The sequence below is a fragment of the Trachemys scripta genome, chromosome 1, assembly GCF_013100865.1.
Source record: "Trachemys scripta elegans isolate TJP31775 chromosome 1, CAS_Tse_1.0, whole genome shotgun sequence".
Lineage (NCBI taxonomy): Eukaryota > Metazoa > Chordata > Testudines > Emydidae > Trachemys > Trachemys scripta.
In genome coordinates, this window is record NC_048298.1 from 133113109 (window position 1) to 133138503 (window position 25395).

At 49.5% G+C, this 25395-nt stretch overlaps 1 protein-coding gene across 11 annotated transcripts in view; it reads left to right on the forward strand.

Annotated features, from left to right (window-relative positions):
- The window catches only part of A2M (alpha-2-macroglobulin), a 93753-nt gene that overhangs the window by 8778 nt on the left and 59580 nt on the right, over positions 1-25395 (forward strand). For 4 of the 11 annotated variants that reach the window (XM_034785865.1, XM_034785843.1, XM_034785833.1 and 1 more), the window contains exons 2-20: positions 553-736; positions 2262-2418; positions 2720-2772; positions 7739-7759; positions 10301-10469; positions 12492-12576; positions 13616-13739; positions 14712-14826; positions 15005-15114; positions 15590-15751; positions 16137-16364; positions 16747-16810; positions 17459-17601; positions 18179-18328; positions 18807-18977; positions 19896-20001; positions 21760-21883; positions 22596-22824; positions 25119-25245. In XM_034785865.1, coding sequence (XP_034641756.1) covers positions 553-736; positions 2262-2418; positions 2720-2772; positions 7739-7759; positions 10301-10469; positions 12492-12576; positions 13616-13739; positions 14712-14826; positions 15005-15114; positions 15590-15751; positions 16137-16364; positions 16747-16810; positions 17459-17601; positions 18179-18328; positions 18807-18977; positions 19896-20001; positions 21760-21883; positions 22596-22824; positions 25119-25245 — 2522 coding nt within the window. The remainder of the gene's footprint in view (positions 1-552; positions 737-2261; positions 2419-2719; positions 2773-7738; positions 7760-10300; positions 10470-12491; positions 12577-13615; positions 13740-14711; positions 14827-15004; positions 15115-15589; positions 15752-16136; positions 16365-16746; positions 16811-17458; positions 17602-18178; positions 18329-18806; positions 18978-19895; positions 20002-21759; positions 21884-22595; positions 22825-25118; positions 25246-25395) is intronic. The other 7 variants (XM_034785797.1, XM_034785873.1, XM_034785854.1 and 4 more) reach the window with 4 other exon arrangements.

Genomic DNA, 25395 nt, shown 5'->3' on the forward strand with positions numbered 1-25395 from the left:
GCCATTCCCTACAGTCAGATGTCAGCGCACACACAGCCATCCGTACATTTGTATCTCTCCATTACTGAGGGCAGCAGGTGACACACCTAGATCGACAGACAGCTAGAGAGGAGATTAGATTAAAAGCCCTGATCCACACTCCTGTGTAACTGCCTGTCAGTCTCCATGGAGGTACAACAAGCATTTCATCTGAGCTCCCTCCCCCCTGTTTACATAACACAGCAAGGGGCTGTGGGATACACAAACCTCAATTAACAGCCTGGAACTTTTCAAGCCATCCCCACTCCCTGCTGGGAGCCTGAACAAACAGCCCTTGGACAGCAATCGCTGTTAGCACAGAACTAGTTCCTTCGCTCCAGGTGGTGTCCTAGGTTCCTGGCTGACTGAGCAGACTGGCTATTATGTTACAAAAGCAAAATGAAATTCACCATCCTGTATATACAAATTACGGTGCAGATGGATGGTCGGGGATTCAGCTGCCACACTAGCCCATGCCCTTTCATTATTATTCCCCATCCCCGCCTCTCTGACCTGTGCCCTTCCCCTTCCCAGGCAGTACATGGTGCTAGTTCCCTTTCTGATCCACACCAACGGTCCTGAAAAGGTCTGTATCCAGCTGACCCACCTGAACGAGTCTGTGACGCTGAGCACCACGCTGGAATACGCAGGAAAGAACAGGAGCCTGATCGCAGACGTGGTGTCAGAGAAGGACGTGTTCAAGTGCATCCCGTTCACAGTGAGTATCTGACCCCCACAGGGTTTATTACCTGAGTCTATAAGATAGTGACAGCCTGGGACTAACCCCTGCAAGGCCTGGCAGTGCTGTGGGTGACTCATTAGGAGTGATCTTCAGTCAGTGCTGAGCTCAGTGCCCGGCACGATGCTGGGAGAGGCTGTGCTACAGGCTGTGGTGTGGCTGGCTTTGTCGGGTGGTTTTCTCTCTGAGTCAGTGCTGACCTTGCAGCTGAGGATTGGTCTCCCATTTCTCAGGGGGCTCCACAACGAGCATAATGAGGGAAGGGAAATGACCCCCAGTCTTGGCAAGAGGCCACACAAGGGGAGATGGGCAGAAGGAAAAGCTGAGACTAAGATACTGGGGAAAGTTCTTAAGATATGAGCTGCTGGGGTGGAGGAGTCAGAGACTCCTGGTAGGGAGGGTGTCAAGGCTGCTTCCCCACTCTGAACTTTAGGGTACAGATGTGGGGGCCTGCATGAAAACTTCTAAGCTTAACTACCAGCTTAGATCTGGTCCGCTGCCACCACTCCCAAAATGCTAATTCCCTTCCCTGGGTAGCCTTGAGAGACTCTTCACCAATTCCCTGGTGAATACAGATCCAAACCCCTTGGATCTTAAAACAAGGAAAAATTAACCATCCCCCCTCCTTCCTCCCACCAACTCCTGGTGGATCAAGATCCAACCCCCTTGGATCTAAAAACAAGGAAAAATCAATCAGGTTCTTAAAAAGAAGGCTTTTAATTAAAGAAAAAGGTAAAAATCATCTCTGTAAAATCAGGATGGAAAATAACTTTACAGGGTAATCAAACTTAAAGAGCCCAGAGGACCCCCCTCTAGCCTTAGGTTCAAAGTTACAGCAAACAGAGATAAACACTCTAGCAAAAAGGTACATTTACAAGTTGAGAAAACAAAGATAAAAACTAACACGCCTTGCCTGGCTGTTTACTTACAAGTTTGAAATATGAGAGACTTGTTCAGAAAGATTTGGAGAGCCTGGATTGATGTCTGGTCCCTCTCAGTCCCAAGAGCGAACAACCCCCAAAACAAAGAGCACAAACAAAAGCCTTCACCCCACCAAGATTTGAAAGTATCTTGTCCCCTTATTGGTCCTTTGGGTCAGGTGACAGCCAGGTTACCTGAGCTTCTTAACCCTTTACAGGTAAAAGGATTTTGGAGTCTCTGACCAGGAGGGATTTTATAGTTCTGTACACAGGAGGGCTGTTACCCTTCCCTTTATAGTTATGACAGAGGGGGTGGCAGGCAGAGTCTCCTTCGGAGGAGAAGGTGGAGGCCCCATCACTGCAAAGATTCTGGCAGCATAGAGGAGACATTAGTGAGGATGGAGGAGAAGAGTCCTGCAAAACCAGGGTGAGGTCAGACTGGCAGAGCCCCAGACCCCACAATCCCTGATTCTGGTAGGTACGTGGGGACCTTTTTGGCTGGGTTCCATGTACAACTCCAGCCTCCAAGGGCTCAGTGCAGAGGGGAGCGTCTCTAAGGCAGTGGCTCTTTTGCTGTTCTCCAGGTTCCAAAGTCCAGCAGCTCATCAGCAGCGTTTCTCACGGTGCTGGTGAAGGGGCCGACGCTGGAGTTCAGGAGCCGGAAATCGGTGCTGGTCAAGAACTCAGAGAGCCTGGTCTTTGTCCAGACGGACAAACCCATCTACAAACCCGGACAAACAGGTACAGGGAATCAGGTGGGGAATTAGATACAGAGCAGGAAATGCTCCCTGCCTCCTCAGAGACCCCACAACTCGTCACCAAGTTAGTTCAGCTGGCCGTAAACCTGCCTTCCCACCTCCTCCCCACTAGTCACAAAGCTGGGGAGCGTGGTGCATGCATCCAACCCTGCATGTGTCCATGGGTCATTGCATTTGGGCCAGGCATGCACACAGCAGCTGCCTCAATGACTGATGGTCCCTGGGTGAGAGGCTGCAGGTGTAACAGTGAAAATCTCTTCTTCTCTCTATCTTGCCCTCTGCAGTTCTGTTTCGGATCGTCTCTCTGGACGAAGACTTCCGTCCCCTGAATGAGAAGGTAGGTCTGATCACTGATCAATTTCCATGGCTGACTTGGTGAGCGCTGATGATGACCCCTTTAAAGTCCTTTGTGATTACCGGGGAACTTATTTGTATTAACATCTGTCTAGAGTTGTAAAAGTGACTCTGTAAATCAAATGATCCCATCTGATTCCCCACATCTTCTACGTGGAGATCAGTTTCTGCCATGATTTACACTCCATTCTATTTCATTGACAGAGTGTACATAGGACAGAATATGTCTCTTTATGGCACAATATGAATTATTATACTAGATTACAATATTGTAAAGCTGGCTAGTGTGTAAATGCACCACTGCCCTCTACTGGTTGGAATCTGAAATGCACAATTCTGTATCTTAAGGCTACTACTTTGTTGCAAAGGTCACAGAAATTGTGAATTTCAATAAAATCCATGAAATCTTGGACATGGCTGTAAAAACTCATTTGATTAGCCCCCAGACCAAGTGGTGTTGTGACCTGGCACATGGGAATGCAGCCCCACTCAGGCTTCGCCTGTCTGACCCTCCTTCTCCATCTGTAGCGGGGTGGACAGGCCAAACCTGAGCGGCACTGTGACCCCATGCACCAGGTCCCAATGTCCAAAATGGGGAGTCGGGCTCGGTCCTGCAGGACAGGAGCTGCCACTGTAGGGTGAGCACAGCATGCCCCCCTCACTGCTCCGGGCCTCCCCTTTCAGCATCCTCACCATACTCTTTGCATGTTGATGTAGTGCAAACTACATTATTTGGTGACCTTGCCATAACTTACCATTTCCCCCCACACACCGCTGCTGTGAAATCTACTAAAAATTTCTGTGCTGAAATCGTAGCCTTAGCCATAGGCCTTATGCTGCGGACAGCTAACATAGATTCTTCTTTGGATTCCATGGTTGAGGCCTGGGCAGATGGGTCAGAGTTCTGTGCCTTCTGCTGTTGCCATGAGTTTTGAAAGGCCATGGTGTATGGTAGAGTGACAGTCATGACATCAGAGATGGTCACACATTTGCTATAATGTGGAACCCCACAATGTTTTTCCAGAGTCACTGTTCAGAGACTAGCAACAGAGAGTCCTGTGACACCTTTAAGACTAACAGATGTATTGGAGCATAAGCTTTCGTGGGTGAATACCCACTTTGTCAGATGCATGTAATGGAAATTTCCAGAGGCAGGTATAAATATGCAGGCCAGAATCAGTCTGGAGACTAAATCCCTCTGAAGTGACTTTATGGACAGCTACTAAAATAGCCAATAATCCTGGCTTCCAAATGGGATCCTCTCCACCAGCAGCCCAGCTACAGAGGAGACTATGCGGTTGCTTCCTGTCTGCTTCCTGCCTCTGCCATTACATCTGATCAATAGGCTGGCATGTGAGGAAATACCCCAGAGGAAGTACGGTTAAAGAAATGTTTAGATGGGATGATCCTTGCTCTGAGATGCTGGGCCACATTCCGATCTCATTTGTACCACTCTCAATCTGGAACACTGACTTCATGGGAACTGGAGTTGATGTGAGATCCTAAATTGATGAGTGCATTAGTAATGCCTTAGACTAGCACCCGTTCCTGGGAGCAAAATTTGGCCAGTGGGGCTAAGCTGATTCTGAGATTGTCTTGGCAGAGATCCTGGGGAGGATGTTCATCTTTGCCCTGGAGCAGGGAATGGAAATTGTCCTGTTAGGATCATGTTGCCAGAAGTAAGTAAACTGGAAAAAGTCCAGAGGAGAACAAAAAATGAGAAGAGGTTTCGAAAAGCTGATCTATGAGGAAAGGTTGAAAGAATTGGACCAGTTTAGTCTAGAGAAGAGACGGCTGAGGGGGGACCTGACAATAATAATCAGATATGTAAAACATTGTTATAAAGGAGACAGTGATCAGTTGTTCTCTATGTCCAAGAAGTAATTGATTTTGTTGGCAACAAGGGAGATTTAGACAGTAAAGTAGGAAAACCTTTCTAACTCTAAGGATAGGTAAGCACTGGAAGAGGTTACCAAGGGAGGTTGTGGAATCCCCATCACTGGAAGTTTGTAAGAACAGGTTGGACAAACAACTGTCAGGGATGGTCTAGGTTAACTTGGTCCTGCCTCAGCACAGGGAATGGACTAGATGATCTCTGGAGGTCCCTTCCCGCCCTACATTTCTGTGATTCTATAATTCTGTCCTACATGACAAATTGCTCACAGTTGGTGGAGCTAAGAACCTCCCTCTATATTCTGTGTTACATATAAAAAATCATAATCCTCTGTTTGTGGCATCCTTATGGACCTTCTGAATATAGGGAACAGGACTTTGGGGCAGAGGGAATGAGTAGCAGGGCAGATGAATCTCCAGAGGCAAAAGATGATCATTGTTCTGAAGGTAAAGGAGCAGGCTAGTGTAACAGGGAGATTCTGATCACTTCATCTGATCACAAGGAAACGTAAAACACTACTGGAGAAGTTAGTGCTTTGAACAGAATTGCAAAGAATAACTATCAAAGAAGAAACCGTTGGTTTCAACATGCACAGTAAGACAGGAATAACTGGCTTCTCCAGTGCTTAATTTGTAATGAAAGAGGTGCTGGGGGTTCAAGCAATTTTTTTTACTTTCGTAAGTGATGCAGCAAGCCCGGAGGTGCCGGGGCTATTTACTGCCAAGCCCGGAGGTGCCGGGGCTATTTACTGCCAAGCCCAGAGATGCCGGGGATCAGCCCTGGTACAAATTAAGCACTGGCCTCTCCATTTGATAAGACTGGAAATCAAAGACTTTCAGTGGTGGCTTTAGGAACATCCTAAGGGCCTGATTCCCCAGTGCCGTGCACCTTGCGGCATCATTAACACCAGAGCAAAGTGGGCATAAAATGTTGTCAAATGAGGCTGGTTCTGTGTGCCCCACTTTGCACTGGTGTGAGTGACAGCACTGGGGTGGGCCAGCAGTGAGTCAGGCCCTGAGGAGATCACTTCTGTCTTGTGGGAAGGCATGTGACTGGGCCTCAAAACCCCTATACCTGGCTCTGTCACACCTTCCTGCACATCATACACTGTGAGCTAGCTGACCCGCCTCAACCACCTCACTGCGAGTTTGCAGGAGCAGGGGTCCCTGAGGAGACATCCCAGCAACAGGCCCCGCCTGATCCTGCAGAGCAGGACACAGAGAATTCAGTTGCCACCTGAAAGCCCTGGAAACCAGCAACTTTCCAAATGGCTACACGCTCGGGGCACATTTCCAAAGTGCCTCAGTGACTTAGAAACCCAAGTCTCATTTTCAGAAGTGACTTGGGCACTTTGGGCCAGATTGCCAAAGGGATTTAGGGCCTAAAGATGCAGGTAGGCACCTAGTGGATTTTCAGAAGCACCTAGGAGGGTTAGGAGCCTAACGCCCATTGGCTGTGGTGGGAACTAGGTACCTCAGCTCTTGGAAACTCCTCTAGGTACCTGTCTGCATTGTTAGGCACCTAAACACCTTTACAAATCTGCCCCCAAGTCTCACTGAAAGTCAGTGGATCTTTGGCTCCTAAGCCACAGAACTGCAAAGGTACGTAGGTGCCTGACTCTCATTGAAATCAATGGGAGTTAGATACACAAGTCCCTTTGTGGATGTGGCCTAAAGTGCCTAAATCACTTTTGAAAAAAGGCTCCTGTGATAAATGAAGGGGGGGCGGGGAGCTCCCTTTTATGGACACCCAGCCAGCCAGTTAGCTACAAAATCCCTGTTAGTAGCTGTTCTCTACTTGCTTTACCTGTAAAGGGTTAAAAAAGCCCATAGGTAAAAGGAAGGGAGTGGGCACCTGATCAAAAGAGCCAATGGGAAGGCTAGAACTTTTTAAAATTGGGGGAAAAAATTCCTTTTGTCTGTCTGTTGTTGGGCTCCGGAGAGAGGAGACACAGAGCAGCAATGATGTAAGAAGCTTTAAATCATCAAACCATACCTTGAAACTACTTATCTGAAACTCCAGATATGTAGGTAGATCAGGGAATGTCTAGGAAGATGCGATTAGGTTTATTTCTTTATGGTTTGTGGACTCCTCTGTGCTAACCCCAGGTGCTTTTGTTTTGCTTGTAACTTTTAAGCTGGACCTCAAGAAAACCATTCTTGATGCTTAATTATTATTATATTTGCTCTTTTTTAAATCTAACAATAGCCTATGTTCCAGATGTATTTTCTTTCTTTTCGTTTTCTAATAAAATTTACCTTTTTTAAGAACAGGATTGGGTTTTTGTGTCCTAAGAGGTTTGTGTATATATTAGGAGGGGGGATAGCTCAGTGGTTTAAGCATTGGCCTGTTAAACCCAGGGTTGTGAGTTCAATCCTTGAGGGGGCCATTTAGGGATCTGGGGGGAAAAATTAGTCTGGGGATTGGCCCTGTTTTGAGCAGGGGGTTAGACTAGATGACCTCCTGAGGTCTTTCCAACTCTGGTATTCTATGATTATTTAATTAGCTGGTGGCAACAGCTTGTTTTCTTCCTGAGCTCTTCCCCAGATGGGGGCGGGGTGAAAGGGCTTGAGGGTACCCCACAGGGAGGAATTCCCAAGTGTGCCTTCCTGGGTTCAAAGGGATTTTTGGATTTGGGTGGTAGCAGCATCTACCCATCCAAGGTCACAGAGAAGTTATAACCTTGGCAGTTTACTACCAGCCTGGAGTGGCCAGTATTAATTTTTAGAATTCTTGCAGGCCCCCACCTTCTGTCAAAGTGCCAGAGTGGGGAATCAGTCCTGACAGCTCCTAAGTCATTTGGGTGGGTTTGAAATTTTTACCCTGAATACTCTAAATGCAAAACAAAGTGTTTAATTTCACAGCTGTGTTAAACTGACCAGTTCAGGCTCTAAAACATTAGAAGGCCCCGCTGGAGTTTGTCATTGAGTAACAGAGAGCAAGGGGCAGAGGGAAATGCAGAGAAGAGACGCAGAAGTCCCCTGAACAGGGTAAATGAGCTCAGTGCACGTCTGACCTGTATTTCTAACTCTGCTTCTCCCTGTTTTCCTCACAGTTTCCACTGGTCTTCATCAAGGTAAGTGGCACATTGATTTTTACTCTCAAAGCCGCTAGCTGAAAGCTGGGGCTGCTGTGGGGATGGGGAGACTCCCGTGCTCCACAGCAGAGCGGGGCTGTAGTGTGGTGTGCATTGTGAATGGGTAGTGCGGCCACTAGGGGGCTCAGAGCAAGGAAGTAAGGGTGAGTCTGTGTGAACAGGAAATAGAGTCCTGCATTCACCCCACCCACCCTCGGGGCTGGGTCTCTGGCATATCAGCATTGGATCAGCCCTCAGCTGCAGCGCAACATTGGAACATTACCTGCAAAGGGGAAAAATGAGCCCGTGACCTTTTCTGTTTCTTTAGGTTGTTTAAAGGAGCCTGGAAAGGGTCTTTTGTGAAAGTGAGCCCTGGTCTGCACACGAATTTCATTCCAGTTTAACTTTGTCAGTCAGGGGTGGGATTTTATATCAAAGTAGTTATACTAGTGCAGGCCCTAGCGTGGGCCTGGTTATACCAGCATAGAGGTGCCTTATACTGGCATAGCTCATTCCCCTTCCTGTACAGAAATAAGCTAGACTGGTCAAAGGCACCTTTATCCTGGTATAACTGTGTCCACACTAGGGGGATTGAACTGGTGTCACTACACCAGTATAGCTCAAGCAGTACAACTTTTATATGGAGACGGGCCCTATGTTTATTATTTCTGCCTCTTTTTCCATTAGAAGTTCAGATCTTGTCCACCCTGGAAGTCTCTGTGGGCACAAGAGAACTAGGGAATTTATGATATGTTACGAGTCCATGGCGGGAAAACTGAACGCCTTAGATGGGAAGGGATCTTTAGAACTCTAATATTATTTAGGGTTGTTTGTTTTGGGCTCTATTCCTAACTCTCCCACCCTTCTACTGATGACTTTAGGAAGTGAGTTCACTTCTCTCTACCTCAGTTTCCCGAGATGTGAAACAGGGATAATGATACTGACCGCCTTTGTAAAGCGGGTTGAGGTCTATGGATGCAAAGTGCTAGGTATTTTGTTTATTATTATAATTGTTTCCAACTCCCACCCCTTCAGTTAAGATGTGGCCGCTCACAATAAATAGATCTGAGATCTGGTGAGAAACCAGGGGAGACCAGACGTTGCATTCCTGCTATTTCTGAGGTTAAAACAAGAAGCAAGTGTTGGTGGATAGTCGAGACTTGTGCCCCAGTGTCCCTCCAAGCACACATTTTTTTTTTTTCATTTGGAAAAAGCTTTCAGGCCTTCTGTCTAAATCCATCATAAAGATGGCAAAGGCAGCACAAGCCCAATAATAAACATTCTTTGCCAGCCTCCTCTGAGCCACATAGTCATGTCATCCCCTGATCCGCATCAGATTGGGCTCCCCGCTTTTCACTTGACTTAAATGTGGGGCCAACTCTCAGTAACTGCGACAGCACAGTGGAACTTGTCCGCTGAAGGTCCTTTCACCCACTCTGCCTTCGGTGTCACCTAATTGGGGCTCTTGGAGACAGGGCCTGCTCTCTCCCAGTCAGCCATGAGAGGTCACTCACATCCCCTGTCACTTGGCTCAGGGATAAAGTCGGAATGAAATAAATCCTCTTCAGTCAGTCAGATACCTGGGGCTATCTAAAGTAAATAGACTTTTGATGGTAGCCAAGATACAGGGGAGAAAACGGATAGAAAATGAAAGAGTGTAAATTAAACATGTTCCTGAGCGGTCTGGAAAGGGCACATCAAACTATATATCGCTTTTAGTTTAATCTCTTTGATGGTTTCTACTAGAGTTGGGCCTGAGCTGCAGAATTTACAACCAGGTTAGAATCTGGTCACATCAGACCTGGTTTGGGCCATTGCTTTGACCTGTTAATAATCTATTTGTAATTAATATTACTCAGCTTTTACAGAGATGAGGTTTCAGATCCAATCTCCGGACCTGCCTTCAAATTTGCCCCAAACCATACTCAGGCCCTTGTCTAATTTATTCAGATTGGCCCCCACATTCCCCATCCCCCATACATATTGTGCATTGAGTAGCAGCCTAAAACAGCAACATATTTAAGCCCAGATGAGCATTTCCATAGCCCATTGCCTTCCACATACCTGCATGGGGAGGGTTTTCTCAGCCCCAGTGGTAAATTGAGTATTTCAATCCTCAACCAGAGCAGTTGCCAATTCTCAAACTGCAAATAGAACATTCAAGCTCCCAGGCACAGAGAAACTCACCGCATCCTGCCTCTGTGCATTGGTCTCTTAGCCTTGCTCTCTCCCATCCTCCTTCCCACTCCATGCGGCCGTGGGCATGTTGATCAGTAGGCAGACAATGGAGTAGATTCAGTGCTGGTATCTGGCTGTTTAATCACACGCTGATTGCACAGGACTTGACTGGTTAATCCTTACAGAATACTGGGAAAGTACAGAGCCAGCCACCAGGTGCCCTAACCTCAACTATAGAAGAGGGCGATGATCGTATATATCCTGTATCTCTGCCGAACATTGGACTGCAACTGCCCTGCTCTGCAGCCTTGTGCCGTGTAGACACCCTGCCTATAAATGACCTTGTGCTCTCCTCACCTCTAGGACCCACAGAAGAACCGCGTGTATCAGTGGCGAGAGGTGGAGTTAAATGGGGGCCTCACCCAGCTCTCCTTCCCCCTCACCTCCGAGCCCATCCAAGGCACCTACAACGTGGTGGTGCAGAAGGAGTCGGGGACCAATCTCGAACACTCCTTTACTGTGGAGGAATATGGTAAGGAAGGGTCCCACTCGTGCTGGGGTTGGGGGTGTTGGAAGCAGGAGCAACAGTCTGGGATTCATCCATTCCAGGCACAAAAATCCAGTTCAGGATTGTCTGGGGTGTAGATGAGTAAAGAGTGATCTGAGGAATGGGCCAGGAAAACACTGGAAGCTTTAAGGGTTCAGGATCTGAGCCCCCATCCAGTGGTGTGTAGGTTTCTCCTCAGCACTTGAACTGCCAGTGTCATTGTTCTCACTGTAAGCCTGGGAGTATCTGGATCTGAATACAAAGGCCTATTCCTCGGGCCTACTGGATTTGGGCTGTGATTCCAGCCTCAGTACAATGCAGCTTTATTTTTGTGTAGGGTCTTTCCTACCAGTTGTGTGCAGTATATGGTACGGATGCAGAACGAACTATGTGCATGCTGCATTACAGTGGCACAGTTTGCTCCCCCTGTGCTCTGCCAATGAAACTGGCTTAACTCACTTCTCCTTTCTACCCTTCTCCCACTCGGGTCTTCACACCTTTGTCCTTGTGGCCCCTGACATCCAGAACATCTTCAAATGTTCAAAATAAATAAATAAAGACACTTTGGCTGGAGACCAAGCCTGGAAAGCGTCAGCCCCAAAGGACACTCTTTCGGAAGGTTTATGAGGAAAGGAAAATGAGGCCAGCAGGAGTGGTAGATTCTCAAAGAACCCATTTTGCAACCTTAATTATAGTGGTTGCCACTAATCACCCAAGGAGAGAGAAATTACAGCTCTGTCTAGTCTAGGGAAATGTACCATTCCAGCCCCCACCCCGACCACTTGTGAATCGTCCCACAGAGATGCTCCAGCCACTTACAAGCATTCCAAGAGCTTCCTCTCAGCAAGCCTAAGAACTAGCTCATTCTGAACGGGTCAGTAACGGTGGCTCCACTACTCCTCTCCCTGCTGTCCGACAGGGCATTCTGAAACTTCCCAGAATCCACTGCTTCTGGGGTCTGTGCTGGGAACTGCGGGATAGGTACCACATGGTGTCGCAACTGAAGGGCTTTAAAGCAGTGCTCTTGTAGGGCAAATCCACAGAGCTCCAAACACCAGTGAGCATGGCAGTGCGGGCACAGTGACCAGCCTGTGCTCCAACTGGGCCGATTTCACTGGTTCCAGTGCTCCAGTGTGACCTGGCTCTGGACAGACTGTCACCTCCTTGCTTGGGATGCCTCTGCATGTGCCACTCCAAGCCATGCTGGCTTTTGCCTGAGCCTTATACCTACAGCAGCTCTTATTGAGTTTGCTCTCCACTCTTCCCCCCACCCCCACCAGTGTCTCTCTCCCATTATTACCCCTCATTCAGTTAGTTCAGAACTGCTGAGAAAATTCACTTTGGGGCTGAAACTTGACAGTCTAGTGCCCAGCCAGGAGGCGAATGCAGTCTGTGAGCTCAGTCAGCAGGAAACAATATTTGCTTTTACCGTGTTATGAAACAGCTTTTATCCGACTCTTTTCACGCAGGGATACGTTTAAAATGGCTGAACTTTCGGGCCCGGTTCCCTGGTGCAGTCGGTCTGCTTTGTACCACTCCAGGGATGCAAAGTAACCGGGCTTATGGCTGCTTTGCTTCACTGGAGCAGCACACGAGCCAGAGCACACAGTGAATGTGGCCCTTTAAATCTGGTGAGTGACGATGTTGCACTGGGGAGTCGGGCCCTCACTAGGTATCACTTGCGTAGCATAGTTTAGAATACAGCCTCTAAAGCAACGACAGCCGGCGGTTGGGGTTGGGCAAGGGGAGCAAAGGGGAGGGGAGCAGGGTTACGGTGTCTTTCTCTTCAGTTCCACAGTCCCTGGCCAGATCCTCAGCAGGTGGAAGCTGGCACAGCTGCACTGACGGCCATGGAGCTGTGGTGATTTATAGCAGGCTGAGGATCTGGCACCATGCGTTGGGGGTGGGAGAGGGAGAGGCTGTGTCTGTCACTCAGTGGGGAAATGACAGTGATGTACACGTGTTCCCTCTGCTCTGCTCAACGTCTGGCCCTTCTCTCCCCCTCAGTGCTGCCCAAGTATGAAGTGTCGGTGAAGCTGCCCAAGAAAATCACCATCCAGAATGAGGAGCTGAAAGTGGCCGTCTGTGGTCTGTGAGTAGCGGGGTTTGAGTCTCCGTTCTTTGTGCTCGTCCACCATTGCCTTCCTGCTGCTACCCCAGAAACCAGAGCTGGAGAAGGCCTCTTGGGTCACTTTCTCTCCATCCCCAGGGGCCCTGGGCAGGATTGTTCCCTACTGTCTAATCTGCACCCAGCCCAAGCTTTAAAGATCCCAAGAAATGGGGCTCCTCCCCCTGCCCCAGGAAACGATGCCTCAGCCTCATACAGCTCCCTCTCAGAAAGGTTTTCTCCATTATTCAACCCAAATTTCCCCTTTCTTAACATCCTTCCATCCTTCCTAATCAGACCTCCACGTGCCCCCTTACATAATCCTGCCCCCCGCCCTTGGTGATGCCTCCTTCAGGCACTTGTAGGCAGAAATTACGTCCCTACTTAGACATCCCGTAACCAGACTCGCCAGATTTAACTCTTCCTTCCTTCCTCATAAATCCCTCCCTTCAGCTCCCTGCTCATATTTCTTGCTCTTCTCTGAACACCCTCCAATTTGTCAATGGCTTTCGGGTAAAGAGGTGCTTGGAGCTGAAAACAGTGCTCCAGAGGTGTCGTGTAGCGGTGACAGGAGATGATAATCCCTCTCTATACAGCTTTAGTGTGACCCCACCTGGAAGACACTGTTCAGCTCTGGGCCCCACAGCTCTGAGGAGGCTACACCTGGAATATTGTCTGCAAGTCTGGGCTCTTCCGTACCAGAAAGGTGTGGCCAAATGGGAGGGAGCTGGGAGAAGGGAAACTCAACTGATTAAGGAGGAGAGGAGCCTGAGTATCAGGCAACATTTCCTAATGGGGCAGGCCTGCTGGGTAATGGAATAATCTCCCCCGGGAAATGGCTGGAGTCCCATCATTTGAGTCACTGAAAAACAGGACTAGACCAAGCTCCAGAGATTAGACATTAGGAAACCAGCAACAGAGTCCTCAGGGGAAATGGTATAAAGGGCCCCAAAAGGCCTCTTCTGACTGATTCTTTCTCCCTGTCTAAGCACCTTGTGTCTCTTTAACCCCTCTCTGGTTTCAGATACACCTATGGGACCCCTGTCCCCGGCCTGGTGAATGTCCGTGTGTGCCGGAGATTCTCCCAGTCCAGGTCACACTGCTATGGAAGAGAGGCCGAGGCTGTGTGTGAGGAATTCACCAGACAGGTGAGTCCAAGGCCCATCCCATAGGCAGGAAGCGATTGTCTTGAGGAGGGCGATCTGTGTCTGTCAGAGGGGATTGTTAGACCTCAGCTGGGATTCTTTGTTCTGGGTTGGGCTCTGTCTCACAGGAGGGAGGTATTGCTTAGAAGGAGGTGAGACCAGGGCTGGGGGATATAAATTATGAAGAAAAACCCCTCGGGTGAAATCCTGGCCCCATTGAAATCAATGGCAAAACTCCCATTGACATCAGTCAGATCAGGATTCACCCCAAATGGGTATTTCTTCTAGCTGGGAAAGAGAAGACCTTGAGAGGTTTTTGTATCAGTGAATGGGATTGAGATGGGGAGGGGAGCAGGAGCAGAGCAGAGGAGAAAGCAAGAGGGAACTGTAGGATCTGGAAGAGAGAGAGAACTCAAGAGGAAGAAAAAAGAGAGAGACAGGGCAAGGAGGTAGCGAGAATGGGGTAGAGCAATAAAGAGAGAGAGGGAGAATATAAAGGAGAAGAAAGTAAGAGAGAAAATAGAGGTAGGTTAGACCGAGATAGTTGGAGGAAAAGAAAGAGAAAGAAAGAGAAGGAGGAAGAGAGAAAGAATGTGCATGGAGAAAGAGAGAGGATTCCAAGAGTGGATAAAAGACACAATGAGATTTATCACACTAATGGGAAGTTTCAGATCTAGGGGATGTAATCTGAACAATCAGGGAACCAGGTGTGTAACTTGGAGAATTTGGGGTGAAGTGCATCAGAGAGGGCAGCATGTTGGATACGTCACTGGGGACCAGAGATGCCTTGATTGGTTTGTTGAGGAAGAAGGGAAGAGAGGAAGTCAGGCCGGATCAAGCCAATAAAAGGATGGGATTAAGGCAAACCAAGCAGTAGGCAAATATCTTGGGTGCTGGAGTATCTGTTCCTGTTTCACACGGACCTGAATTGTACAGGGATTTCCATGGTAATTTCCTCTTTGGTCTCTGGCTCAGGCAGACGTTCGAGGCTGTGTCTCCAATGTGGTAAAGACTAAAATATTCCAGCTCAAGCGAAAGAGTTATGAGATGAAAATTGAGGTTGAAGGCAAGATCACGGAAGAGGGTACAGGTATGCATCATGCTGACCTAGTGGAGCTGTGGGGCCACACTGCAATAGCAGTGGGCGTTGCAAGCCAGCACTGAAGGGCACTGGCAGAACTGGACAACGTGGGGCAGGATTGGAGCATCTGGAGGTGCTGCAGGTCAGTGCATTAGTTCAAGCCCCTCTTTGCTGTGTTTTCTTTCAGGGGTGGAGTTAACTGGGACAGGCTCCAGTGAGATCACAGGCACCATGAGCAAAATCAGCTTTGAGCAGGTGGACTCTCATTACATATCAGGGATCCCCTTCTCCGGGCAGGTAGGGAACCTCTGAGAGCCCAGAAAATTACCTGACACAAGTGTGCTTGTCTGGGGAGAATGAGAACTTGCAAACGGAAAAGGGAAAACATGGGAGGATCACAAATCACGGGAACAGGAGCCATCTCCCTCTGCCTCTACACATGCTGCGGTATCCTTGCCATTAGTGGGAATTGCAGCGCCTTCCTCTGACCCCCTGGTGCTGTCAGAGACAAAATACAGAGGAGAAGGCCCATTGGTGTGATCAGCACAGTCCTTCCCATGTTCCCAATCACAGACTCTGTGGGAACGCGCCGCCACCTCAGGTGGTTCAGACTTACCCAGCACATTCATACATGCCTGGCCCATGGTCAGCTCTGTAGGAAACACTCTTTGGAGCTGCCTCAGGGGAATAACGTGGGCAAAGGGTCATTAGGACTGTGGGGACTGCTTTTCCTGCCTCGTATAAGCAACGGAAATTGGATTTGTTCCTTTAGGTGAAGCTGGTGGATGGGACCGATGCACCAGTCGCTAATGAAACAATCCGGATTTCCATTGGGAGAAAGAAATACAAAGCCAACTACACAACGAATGCAGAGGGCCGAGTCTGGTTTTCCATAGACACTGTCAACTTCACAGACACCTCCATTCAAATCACTGTGAGTGGCTGAATCCAGGGAGCTAGGGGATGGGAGTTGTCACCGACTGAGCTTAAGGGGAGATGTCCGTGGGTTTATTGATCTCTCTGCCCATAGGGAGATAAAAGAAAGAGTTTGTTGGCTGGGAATTTCAGTCTCCTCCTCTCTGTCTTGCTTTCTCTCTGTCTGTCCCTTGCTCTCTGTGTCTTGCACACACTTTGTCGCTCTCCTTCTGGTTCTCCATCTCTCTCTCTCCATACGAGCATGGAAAATGCAGATCGATGCACTGTGCACTGAAAAATCTGCCAAGAACATGTTTTTAAAATTACCCACTTTTCCCTTCTGAAATGCTAGTAGACTTGTTACTCACTTTTTGGTCTGATGTAAAAATGTTCTTCTTTATCAGGCAAACCATAAATCTGAACTGAACTGTTACGACAGAGACTGGGTCACCCCTGTGTATGGTAAAGCCGTTCACACAGCAACACGCTTTTACTCCCCGAGTAAGAGCTTTCTCAAAATTGAGCCCCTGTCTCAGACTTTAAGCTGCGGCTCCAGTGAGATGATCCGGGTGCACTGCATCCTGAAGCCAGAAGCTGTGGGGGAGCAGAAGGAAATCATCTTTTACTATGTGGTAAGCCCGGACCTAGTGACCTCTACCTCCGTACACATGACACAGCACTGGAGGCCAGACACCCATATATGTCCCAGGTCACCAAAGTGCCCCAAGGCCAGATTCACTTGACCTTGACATTTACATGTAAAAGCCAGTGAAGGAAATGCAGAACTGGCCAGCCAGTGGATGGTTTCTGCAGGGAGAGAGAATTTCTGACTTGGTCGAGGTTCCGGTAAACTCCAGTCTGGGTCTGGGACTCTGTATGGCTCTGCGGGATTTTCTGCTCCTTTCCCATAGGAAGGCATCGGTATAGACACCCTCCACCCCCAGCATTCCCCCGTGAGCATCTCCCACCTCCCACCAGGACCCCTGTAACAGGAGGGTTTCTTCTTCCTGGCAGGTGATGGCCAAAGGAGGCATCGTGAGGGCAGGCACCGAGGTGCATCCCGTGGGGGATGGAGAACGTGAGGAGAGCTGTGTGAATAACTGATTTTCCGGTTTGATGGCCAAACCAGAAACCTCAAAAAACAATTGTTTGGGGGCGACTGAACCATTTCACTTTTGAGCTGCTTTAATCTTTTTAAATAGAATTGAAGGGAAATGGTAAATGAGTTGTTTTGAATTGAAAAATGGAACCTTTCATTTAGGATTTCATTTCATTAATGGCAGTCTCAAGGGATTCCCAGTTTGACTGATTCAGGCTGGCTGGGCAAATTCCACCTTGAGGAGCAGGAGTGTGGAATCCCACGCCCTCTGCAGCCCTGTGCACACAACCCTCCGCACAGAGCCCCTGTACATGCACTTCTTTCCTCGCCTTCATTATTGCATGGGCAGGGGGGTCCTGCACTGATGGAGGACAGTACTAGACTCTAGTTGATATGGATTTAAGGGACATGCTGAGATCCACCAAACCCATCTCACCTGAATATCCCACACCGGGCGTCTGCAATAAGAGTCAAAGGCCTCAAGTATGCGCCAAAACTCTTACCCTTGGATAGCGAATTTTTTAGGGTGGCTGATGTTGCAGCCATAATGAGGGAGCCTAGGGAAATGTGTGGCCCTGGAGCTGATTCTCTATAGCTTAGCCCCCGCACCCTCTCTCTGTTTGCCAGATATCCAGGTATTTGAGCTGAGCCTCCCCGTGGGGCCTGATATCGCCCCCCTGGCCCGGGTACTCATATACACCACTTTACCCAGCGGGGACGTTATCGCCAATTCCGAAGATTTCAAGATTGAAAACTGCTTTGCCAATAAGGTGAGCATCCGGTTTCTATAACTCGCATTCACCCCATGGACAATGGCCCACCTGTGGAACCTGGAATTGCAAATTTCAAGGAAGACTCAGGAAATGTTCAATGGCTCCATGAGCCCATTGGGCACTGACCATGGATCAGCAATTGAATATGAGAGATGAATGCACATCAGGACTAATTTGCATAGGCAGAATTATGGAGGGTGGAAGCAGAACTGACGTATGGGGGCACTGCTGGTCATGTTTGAATTGCATTGGTCAGGGTTGAGGGGCATTGGCAGAGCTGTGTGGGGAGCTCAGCACTGGAATAGCAGGGGGGCTGCAGGGCAGGACTGAGGGGCATTGGCAGAGCTGTGTGGGGAGCTCAGCACTGGAATAGCAGGGGGGCTGCAGGGCAGGACTGAGGGGCATTGGCAGAGCTGTGTGGGGAGCCAGGACTGGAATAGCGGGGGCTGCAGGGCAGAGTTCAGGGGCATTGACAGAGCTGTGTGTGGCGGTTCTAGGACTGAGCTGTGCTGCGAGGCAGAGTGTGAAGGTACCTGGAGAAGTAGCTCCTCTAACTCCTTTCCTGGGTTTGCAGGTCGACTTACATTTCTCACCGGCCGAGGGCCTCCCCGCCTCTAATACTCACCTCCGGATCGGAGCCTCCCCAGGCTCCCTGTGCGCCGTCCGTGCTGTGGACAAGAGCGTCCTCCTCATGAAGCCTGAAGCTGAGCTCTCACCCAACTCTGTAAGCACCAGCCTGGCCCAGTGATCAACAGGTGCAAGAGCTGGTCTTGTCTGGAAAGTGCCAAGAATCACTCGTGAGAGCTAGGGCAGAGCAGTCTGTCTGTTATTGTAGGGTCCCTTGTCAGCACAGGGGCTGCGCCCACTGCTTGAATTATGTAGGGCCCTCATGAAAACTATTGCTGCACCCAGTGGTTTATAGTTCTGGGGCCACTTGTGAGGACACAACCACACATACTGATTTATTACTGGTGAGCACTGGTCAGCACTAGTCAGCACACACTGGGTTATTATGGAAAAGTCAGAGCTGAGCCTTGGAATCAGACATTCTGCTCTGTTACTGTAGGGTTTGTAGGGTCACCCTTGGTCACTGGGATTGCATGCATGGATGTGTTGCAAGTTGTCTTTGATCACTAAGGAGGCACACGCTGGTTTATTATTATTGGGCCTGTGGTCACTGACATCAAGACGTGTCCCCACAGGTGTATGATTTGCTCCCGGTAAAGGAGATCAGGGGTTATAATTACCGGGAGCACCATTTGGAGGAAGAACTTGATAACCCTTGTGTGGAACTCGACAACATTATTTTAAATGGATTCATCTACAGACCCACTTCTCCTGACAGTGAAGGGGACGCCTACAATGTTCTCAAGGTGAGCGCCACATCTCCCTTTAGTGTGTGAAATTGCTTTTAGTTCGGAAGATTTCCTCACTTGATGCTGTCTGAGCTGGGTGCTTGTTAGCCAGCACATTCAAGGTAATAACTAAAGCTGGTCCAGGAAACCCCAGATGGGAACCCCCCAGCATTGAGGCCTGAGTGCCTCTCTCCACCATTGAACTCTAGAGGTTTCCCATCACTAATTTAAACATGACAAGGAGACATCCTAACAGCTGGGACAAAGAAATGGAGCCCAGAATTGGGCAACTCAGCCTCTGCAGCCATTTTGTCAAAGAGATCCTGTCCCACACGCTCTCTATCCCATCTGTGTATGTCTCAATGAAGTTCCAGTCTCCATTTTATCTGCACACGCACACGCATGCACACATGTGCGGAGTGCTGCTCTGAGCCAGCACCTAGGGTAATTACCCAGCCCCAGCTGGTGAGGGTTTGGTGTCCTGCAGGATCTCAGGTTTGTTCCCAGTGGGACTTGCTCCCAAATCAGCCAAACCCCAGCACACCTGACAATGACTGTTAGGCATCTCAGTAGAGAGGCAGGGGATGGACTGGGCCAGAGAGCCTGAACTCCCTCCAGGGCAGGTCCAAGGCAAGCCGGCAGGGGCTGAGTGCACAGTGGAAGCTTGCACTGCTCATGCCTCTGATGAACCTGCTCTGAGGACACAGAGGACGTCCGTCTCCAGCTGCTGGTCCGGCGCCTTTCACTGACATAGATCTCGCCCTTGGCTTCCCGCCAGCCACACTGGCATTGACCTCTCAGGCCTTAGTATCTGCTCTTGCAGTGACCCATCCCTGCACTGTGATAAGCCCATCAGAACCCGATCCAGTCCAGATGGCACGTTTATCTCCTGACGTATGGTTTACTTTACCACATGGCTGGGTTATCTTTTTACAGGCGATGGGTTTAAAAGTCTTCACCAGCACCAAGGTCCAGAAGCCCAGACTCTGCATGGAGAGAATGTACAGTAGAACATATGTACCTACGAGGGCTGGTATTGGCGGTAAAAGAGCCTGCTTTGTTTTACCCTGCTTATACCCCCCGTTAGGTGCGTTTCCTGCTCCCCTCCCTTTCACCCTCTCCTCTGCATGGAAATTAGACCAATTCGACCAGACTCTGATCTCAGCTATGCTGGCCGAAATCCACTAACGTCAGTCCTCAAAAAGGAATCTGGTCCATTTCCACCTGCTTGCTCACCTACCTGCTTGCTCCACCTGCTTGCTAACCTTCCACCAGCTAAGGAAATATGCACTGTTGTAACTACACTGATGCAGTGGCACCTTGCACCCCCTAATGTAGATTTGGTGCACTGGCAAAAAACAGCTGCTAAATCTTGTTGACTTTGGTTGCAGCTCTCTCAACCTGGAACAGGACAATTTCCACTTCCAGGTTTTCACCTTCCAGCAAGTGCTAGAGAAAAAAACTAAGCAGAAAGAGAGCCAGGTTCAATGGGGAGGGAGAGTGAACCCAGGGGGAGAGTTTAGGATTGGGAAGCAGGAAATATGTTCTCCATTCTCAGCTGTCCCATCAACTTGACCTTGGATGAATCATTTCACTTCTTTGTGCCTTAATATTCCTATCTGTAAAAGGGGACTAATTATACTTACACAGCCTTGTGAAGAGCTCTGAGATTAGATGGCTAAATATTAGTGTTAATTATGCTCTCAGTTACACTAGTGGAAATGAAGAGTAACCAGATCAGATTACAGAGTAGCAGCCGTGTTAGTCTGTATACGCAAAAAGAGCAGGAGTACTTGTGGCACCTTAGAGACTAACAAATTTATTAGAGCATAAGCTTTCGTGGGCTACAGCCCACTTCTTCGGATGCATCATGAAAGCTTATGCTCTAATAAATTTGTTAGTCTCTAAGGTGCCACAAGTACTCCTGTTCTTTTTTCAGATCAGATTACTGACCCTCTAATCCAATGTCCCCATTCCTACTGTAAAACATCAGACTACTGGTCTATATATGGCAGTGTCCTGCCTCCTGACCATATTGGATCAGCACTGTTGTCTTTTTAGTGCAGGATCCCTCTTCAGACAGTGGCCAATGGTGGCTGCTTCAGAGTAAGGTGGAAAATCTTGGTAATATACCTCACTGGGGCAAATTTCTTCCTGGCCTATGGCTTCTTATCAACTTGTATCCTGATGCACGAGAACTGATATCCCTGATCCTGTGAATCCTAATTGGTGTCACTAGTGTTGCTGCTACTCTTAGTCATATACAAACACAATTTTTTTCGCTGTGAATCTGACTCAGCTACTGCATCTATAATGTCTTGGGGCAGTGAGTTCCACAGGCTAATTCCATATTGAAGTGGATATAGGCAGGGCTCTAGGGGTTGCTTCAACACAGTCATTACATCTGGGCTTCCCATGCACTCTGGGATTGGAGGTGGGGGAACAAATATGTCCATCCATCCATCCCACCCCTGTAAGGGGCGCAGAAGTCTTTAGAAAGCAGACAGTTTGAGATCACAATAGGGCAATAGAGATGTTTTTTCAATGGCTTTGAAAAAGGTTCTAAAAAGATGATGACTCTGGAAGTAGCATGTGGAAGAGAATAATTGGTTGCAGGCAGAGACAGGTCTAAGTTTGGGTCTGAACATGGCTGAAGTTTGTGAGGATGGGTTATTAGATCTTGGGTTTAGGATCAGGTCTATCACTAACTGGAAACAAAGTGCCATGGTTTAGAATAAGATCTAACATGTTATGTCCTCTCTCCCCTCGCCACACCCTGCACCCCTAATGTCTAAAAAAGACCGTACATCTGCACCGAGATATGCACTCAGTTTCGATCACATCGATCGTTTGGATCATGGCCCAGTGGAGACCATCCGGAAGTATTTCCCTGAGACGTGGATTTGGGATTTAGTTCCAGTAAAGTAAGTGATGATTATGGGATGTGGTGAGTGTGGTCAACTGGGTTATACAGACACTCCGAAGAAGTTGCTCAGACACCCATGAGATGTGCTTATTTCCTTGTGTGATTGATTGAGTACCTTTTGTAGATAGACTAGAGAGAGACAAGCATGAGGGATGGATAGGCAGGTAGAGGAAAGACAGGAAGTAAGTTAACTAATTCTATAATACACCACATCCACTCCTTCTCCTCTCAGTAACTGGGAGACAATTAATTGTGTGGATCACAATAGACAATCCCCTGTAAAGTGATCCATCACTATGTGATCTGCCTGGGGATGTGTTTGTGTTTGTGTGTGTGTGTATGTGTGTGTGTGTGATGTAATTTCTTTTTGGTCCCAGCTCTCGTGCAGAAGTCGCTATTAGCTATGCATCTCATCCTTTTCTGTATCCGTGTGTCTGAGGATTTTCTGTTGTTCACCATGGAACCCCACCCCCAGTCTTGTTACTTGGATGATTCTTCTGCGAAGCTGGATGTAGGATGGGATGGAAGGAAGCGCTCTGCGGTGAGCCTACAATAACCACCAGCATGCACACCGCCAGTGTTCCCGAGGGACCCTGCAGTTACAACGGGGGGAGGAGGGGGAGTTAATTCAGGATGCTGTGAGGGACACAGTTGTTTCGCACAAAGCTAGGAAAGCTCCCCCCATCTCCTTGTTCTTGTTTTGTTACCAGGTCCGTCGGAAGTGCCGAACTGACCGTGACCATCCCCGACACCATCACAGAATGGAAAGCCAACGCATTCTGCAGTTCCGGTGACACTGGCTTTGGCCTGTCCCCGACCGTGTCCCTCAGAGCCTTCCAGCCCTTCTTCGTGGAGCTCACCCTGCCCTACTCCGTGGTGCACGGCGAGACCTTCACGTTAAGGGCCACTGTCTTCAACTACCTGACCCGCTGCATCAGGGTAAGGGACACTCGCAGCTTTGCTCAGCAGGGGCCAGGGAGGAGACCACATAGGCCAGTTGCAACATGGCTTCCCATCCAGGGGAGGCAGCTGATTGGCCCCTTGGAAAGTGTCTTCTTACAGTGGAAAGAAATGGGTGATGGAAAGGAGGAATCTGATTGGCTCCTAGGTGTGTGTTACTATAGGGGTACAGAGTGGGCGTTATGAAAGAAGGAATCTGTTTGGCTGACAAAGGTTTGCGAGCTGCAGATATACCTGAGCCCAACTTCCTGTGTGGCTGAAGGCACGTGGCCTTAGACCTCCTGTGCCTATCTCATGACCCCATGGTAAGCAAGGTACCTGGGGTGACCACACACTGTGCATCACCCCTTACTCTAGTGGAGACTCCAGGCTTCCTGGAATGGACACATGTGCTTGGCCTTTGGCCTCATGCTGCACAACACCCACTACACTGCACTACAGCCGCTGGGAAACTCGCTGGCCTGTTGCATCCATGGAAACGGCACTGACTCTTTAGCCCCACTAGCCTGCAGTGTATTCCTGCTCCAGCACAAGGGACTGGAGGGGACTGAGGAAGGGGGTCCCTGCAAAATTGTGGTGACTTTTCTCTCAGCTTTTATTTAAATGGGCTTCATTCTAGATAAAGTGAAATGGGAACAAGCTTTACAGCAGGGGTCGGCAACCTACGTGCCGTGAGCCGATTTTGAGTGGCACGCAGCTCCCTGCCGCGGTCCCAGCCCCCAGCCCCACTCAGCCTCCCCACCCACCGCTCTCCCCTGTGGGGGAAGGAGGCAGAAGCTTGGTTCTGCGGCAGCCAAGCTTCTCCCCTCCCCCGCTTCTTCCCCCAGCGTGCTGCTTTCCTGCCCCGCCTCCTCTCCGTCCCTGGCCAATTAGCTTATGGCCCTAGTGAGGGGGAGGGGGAAGAGCGGCAGCGTGCACACAGCTCCGTAGAGGAGGCAGAGAGAGGAAGGGGCGGAGCCTGGGGGAAGGGGATGGAACAGGGCATATCCCTTCCAGCCCCCTGCCATGAGCCGCTCAGGGCAGGCGGCTGGGAGCACCCCCATGAGCCGAGCACCCCAGCCTTCTGCCCTGCACCCCCCACACACCCTCCAGCCCTCTGCCCTGCACCCCCACCCCTAAACCCCCCCACCCCAACACACACCCAGCCTTCTGCCCTGCACCCCCACAGCCCCATCCCTCTGCCCTGACCTCCCCCAACACCCAGCCCTCTGCTCTGAACCCCCCACACCCCAACACACACTCAGCCTTCTGCCCTGCACCCCCACATCCCCATCCGTCTGCCCTGAACCCAACACACCCCAACACACACCCAGCCTTCTGCCCTGCACCCCCCAGCCCTCTGCCCTGAACCCGCCACCCCCAACACACACCCAGCCTTCTGCCCTACACCCCCCACACACACCAGCCTTCTGCCCTGTACCCCCTCCCCCAACCATCTGCCCTGACCCCTGAAACACCCACCCCCAGGTTTGGGGTCCTGGCCGCAGGCCCTACTCAGCCCTCTGCCGGCCTAGGTGAACAGAACCCCAGGCTGGCAGTGAGCTGAGCAGGCTGGTAGCGTAAGATCAGCATTTTAATTTAATTTTAAATGATGCTTCTTAAACATTTTGAAAACCTTGTTTACTTTACATACAATAGTTTAGTTATATATTATAGACTTATAGAAAGAGACCTTCTAAAAACGTTAACATGTATTACCGGCACGCGAAACCTTAAATTAGAGTGAATAAATGAAGACTCGGCACACCACTCCTGAAAGGTTGCCGACCCCTGCTTTACAGTATTAAGGGCCCCCAAGGCCCCTCTTATCCGCTTCCCCATCCCTTTCCTGCCCTTTGCTATGCTCACTGATGGTCCCCAATTCTGTTCTCTCTCAGCTATTCCCAGATAGCCCCCCGCCCCTCACTGCCAGCACTTCCCCTCCTCCCCTAACAAGACACCAGAGGGCTCTCAGACTCATACCAAGGTGGTAAATTTGGGGTCACCACTTTGTCTTTATTCCCACAACTGGTCCCGGGTCCCTCAGGCCCTGCAATCACCTGTTTCTTCAGAGCCATGCACCCAACTCTCTGCCCCTCCTCCGTCTCCTGCACCTCCCCAAACCTCAGTACCCCTCAGCTTTCCCCACCTCAATCCCTGCCCCACCAAATCCCTGTGGCCCCCAAACTCCCTGCCCCATCTCCTCCCCTGCACTGTCCCATCTCCACTTACCCCCAAACCCTTCGAACCCCTCTCTCTCCCTGCCTGATGGCACCTCTCTGTATGATTGACAGGTCAGCATCTCACTGGCTCCATCTGATGACTTCCGGGCTACCCCTGTGAAGAAGGAAAAAGAATCTTACTGTCTCTGTGTGAATGGCCGGAAAACAGTGTCTTGGGCTGTGACCCCAAAATCTCTGGGTAAGGGACCTGGCAACTCCAAAATCTCAGGATCAGGAACTAATGGATGGCTCCAAAACCTCTGTGAAAGAGACCAAGTGGCACCGACATTTCTGGATAAGATTTCTGGTGACTCCAACCTCTCTGGAAGGGAGTGATCTGCTGTGAAAG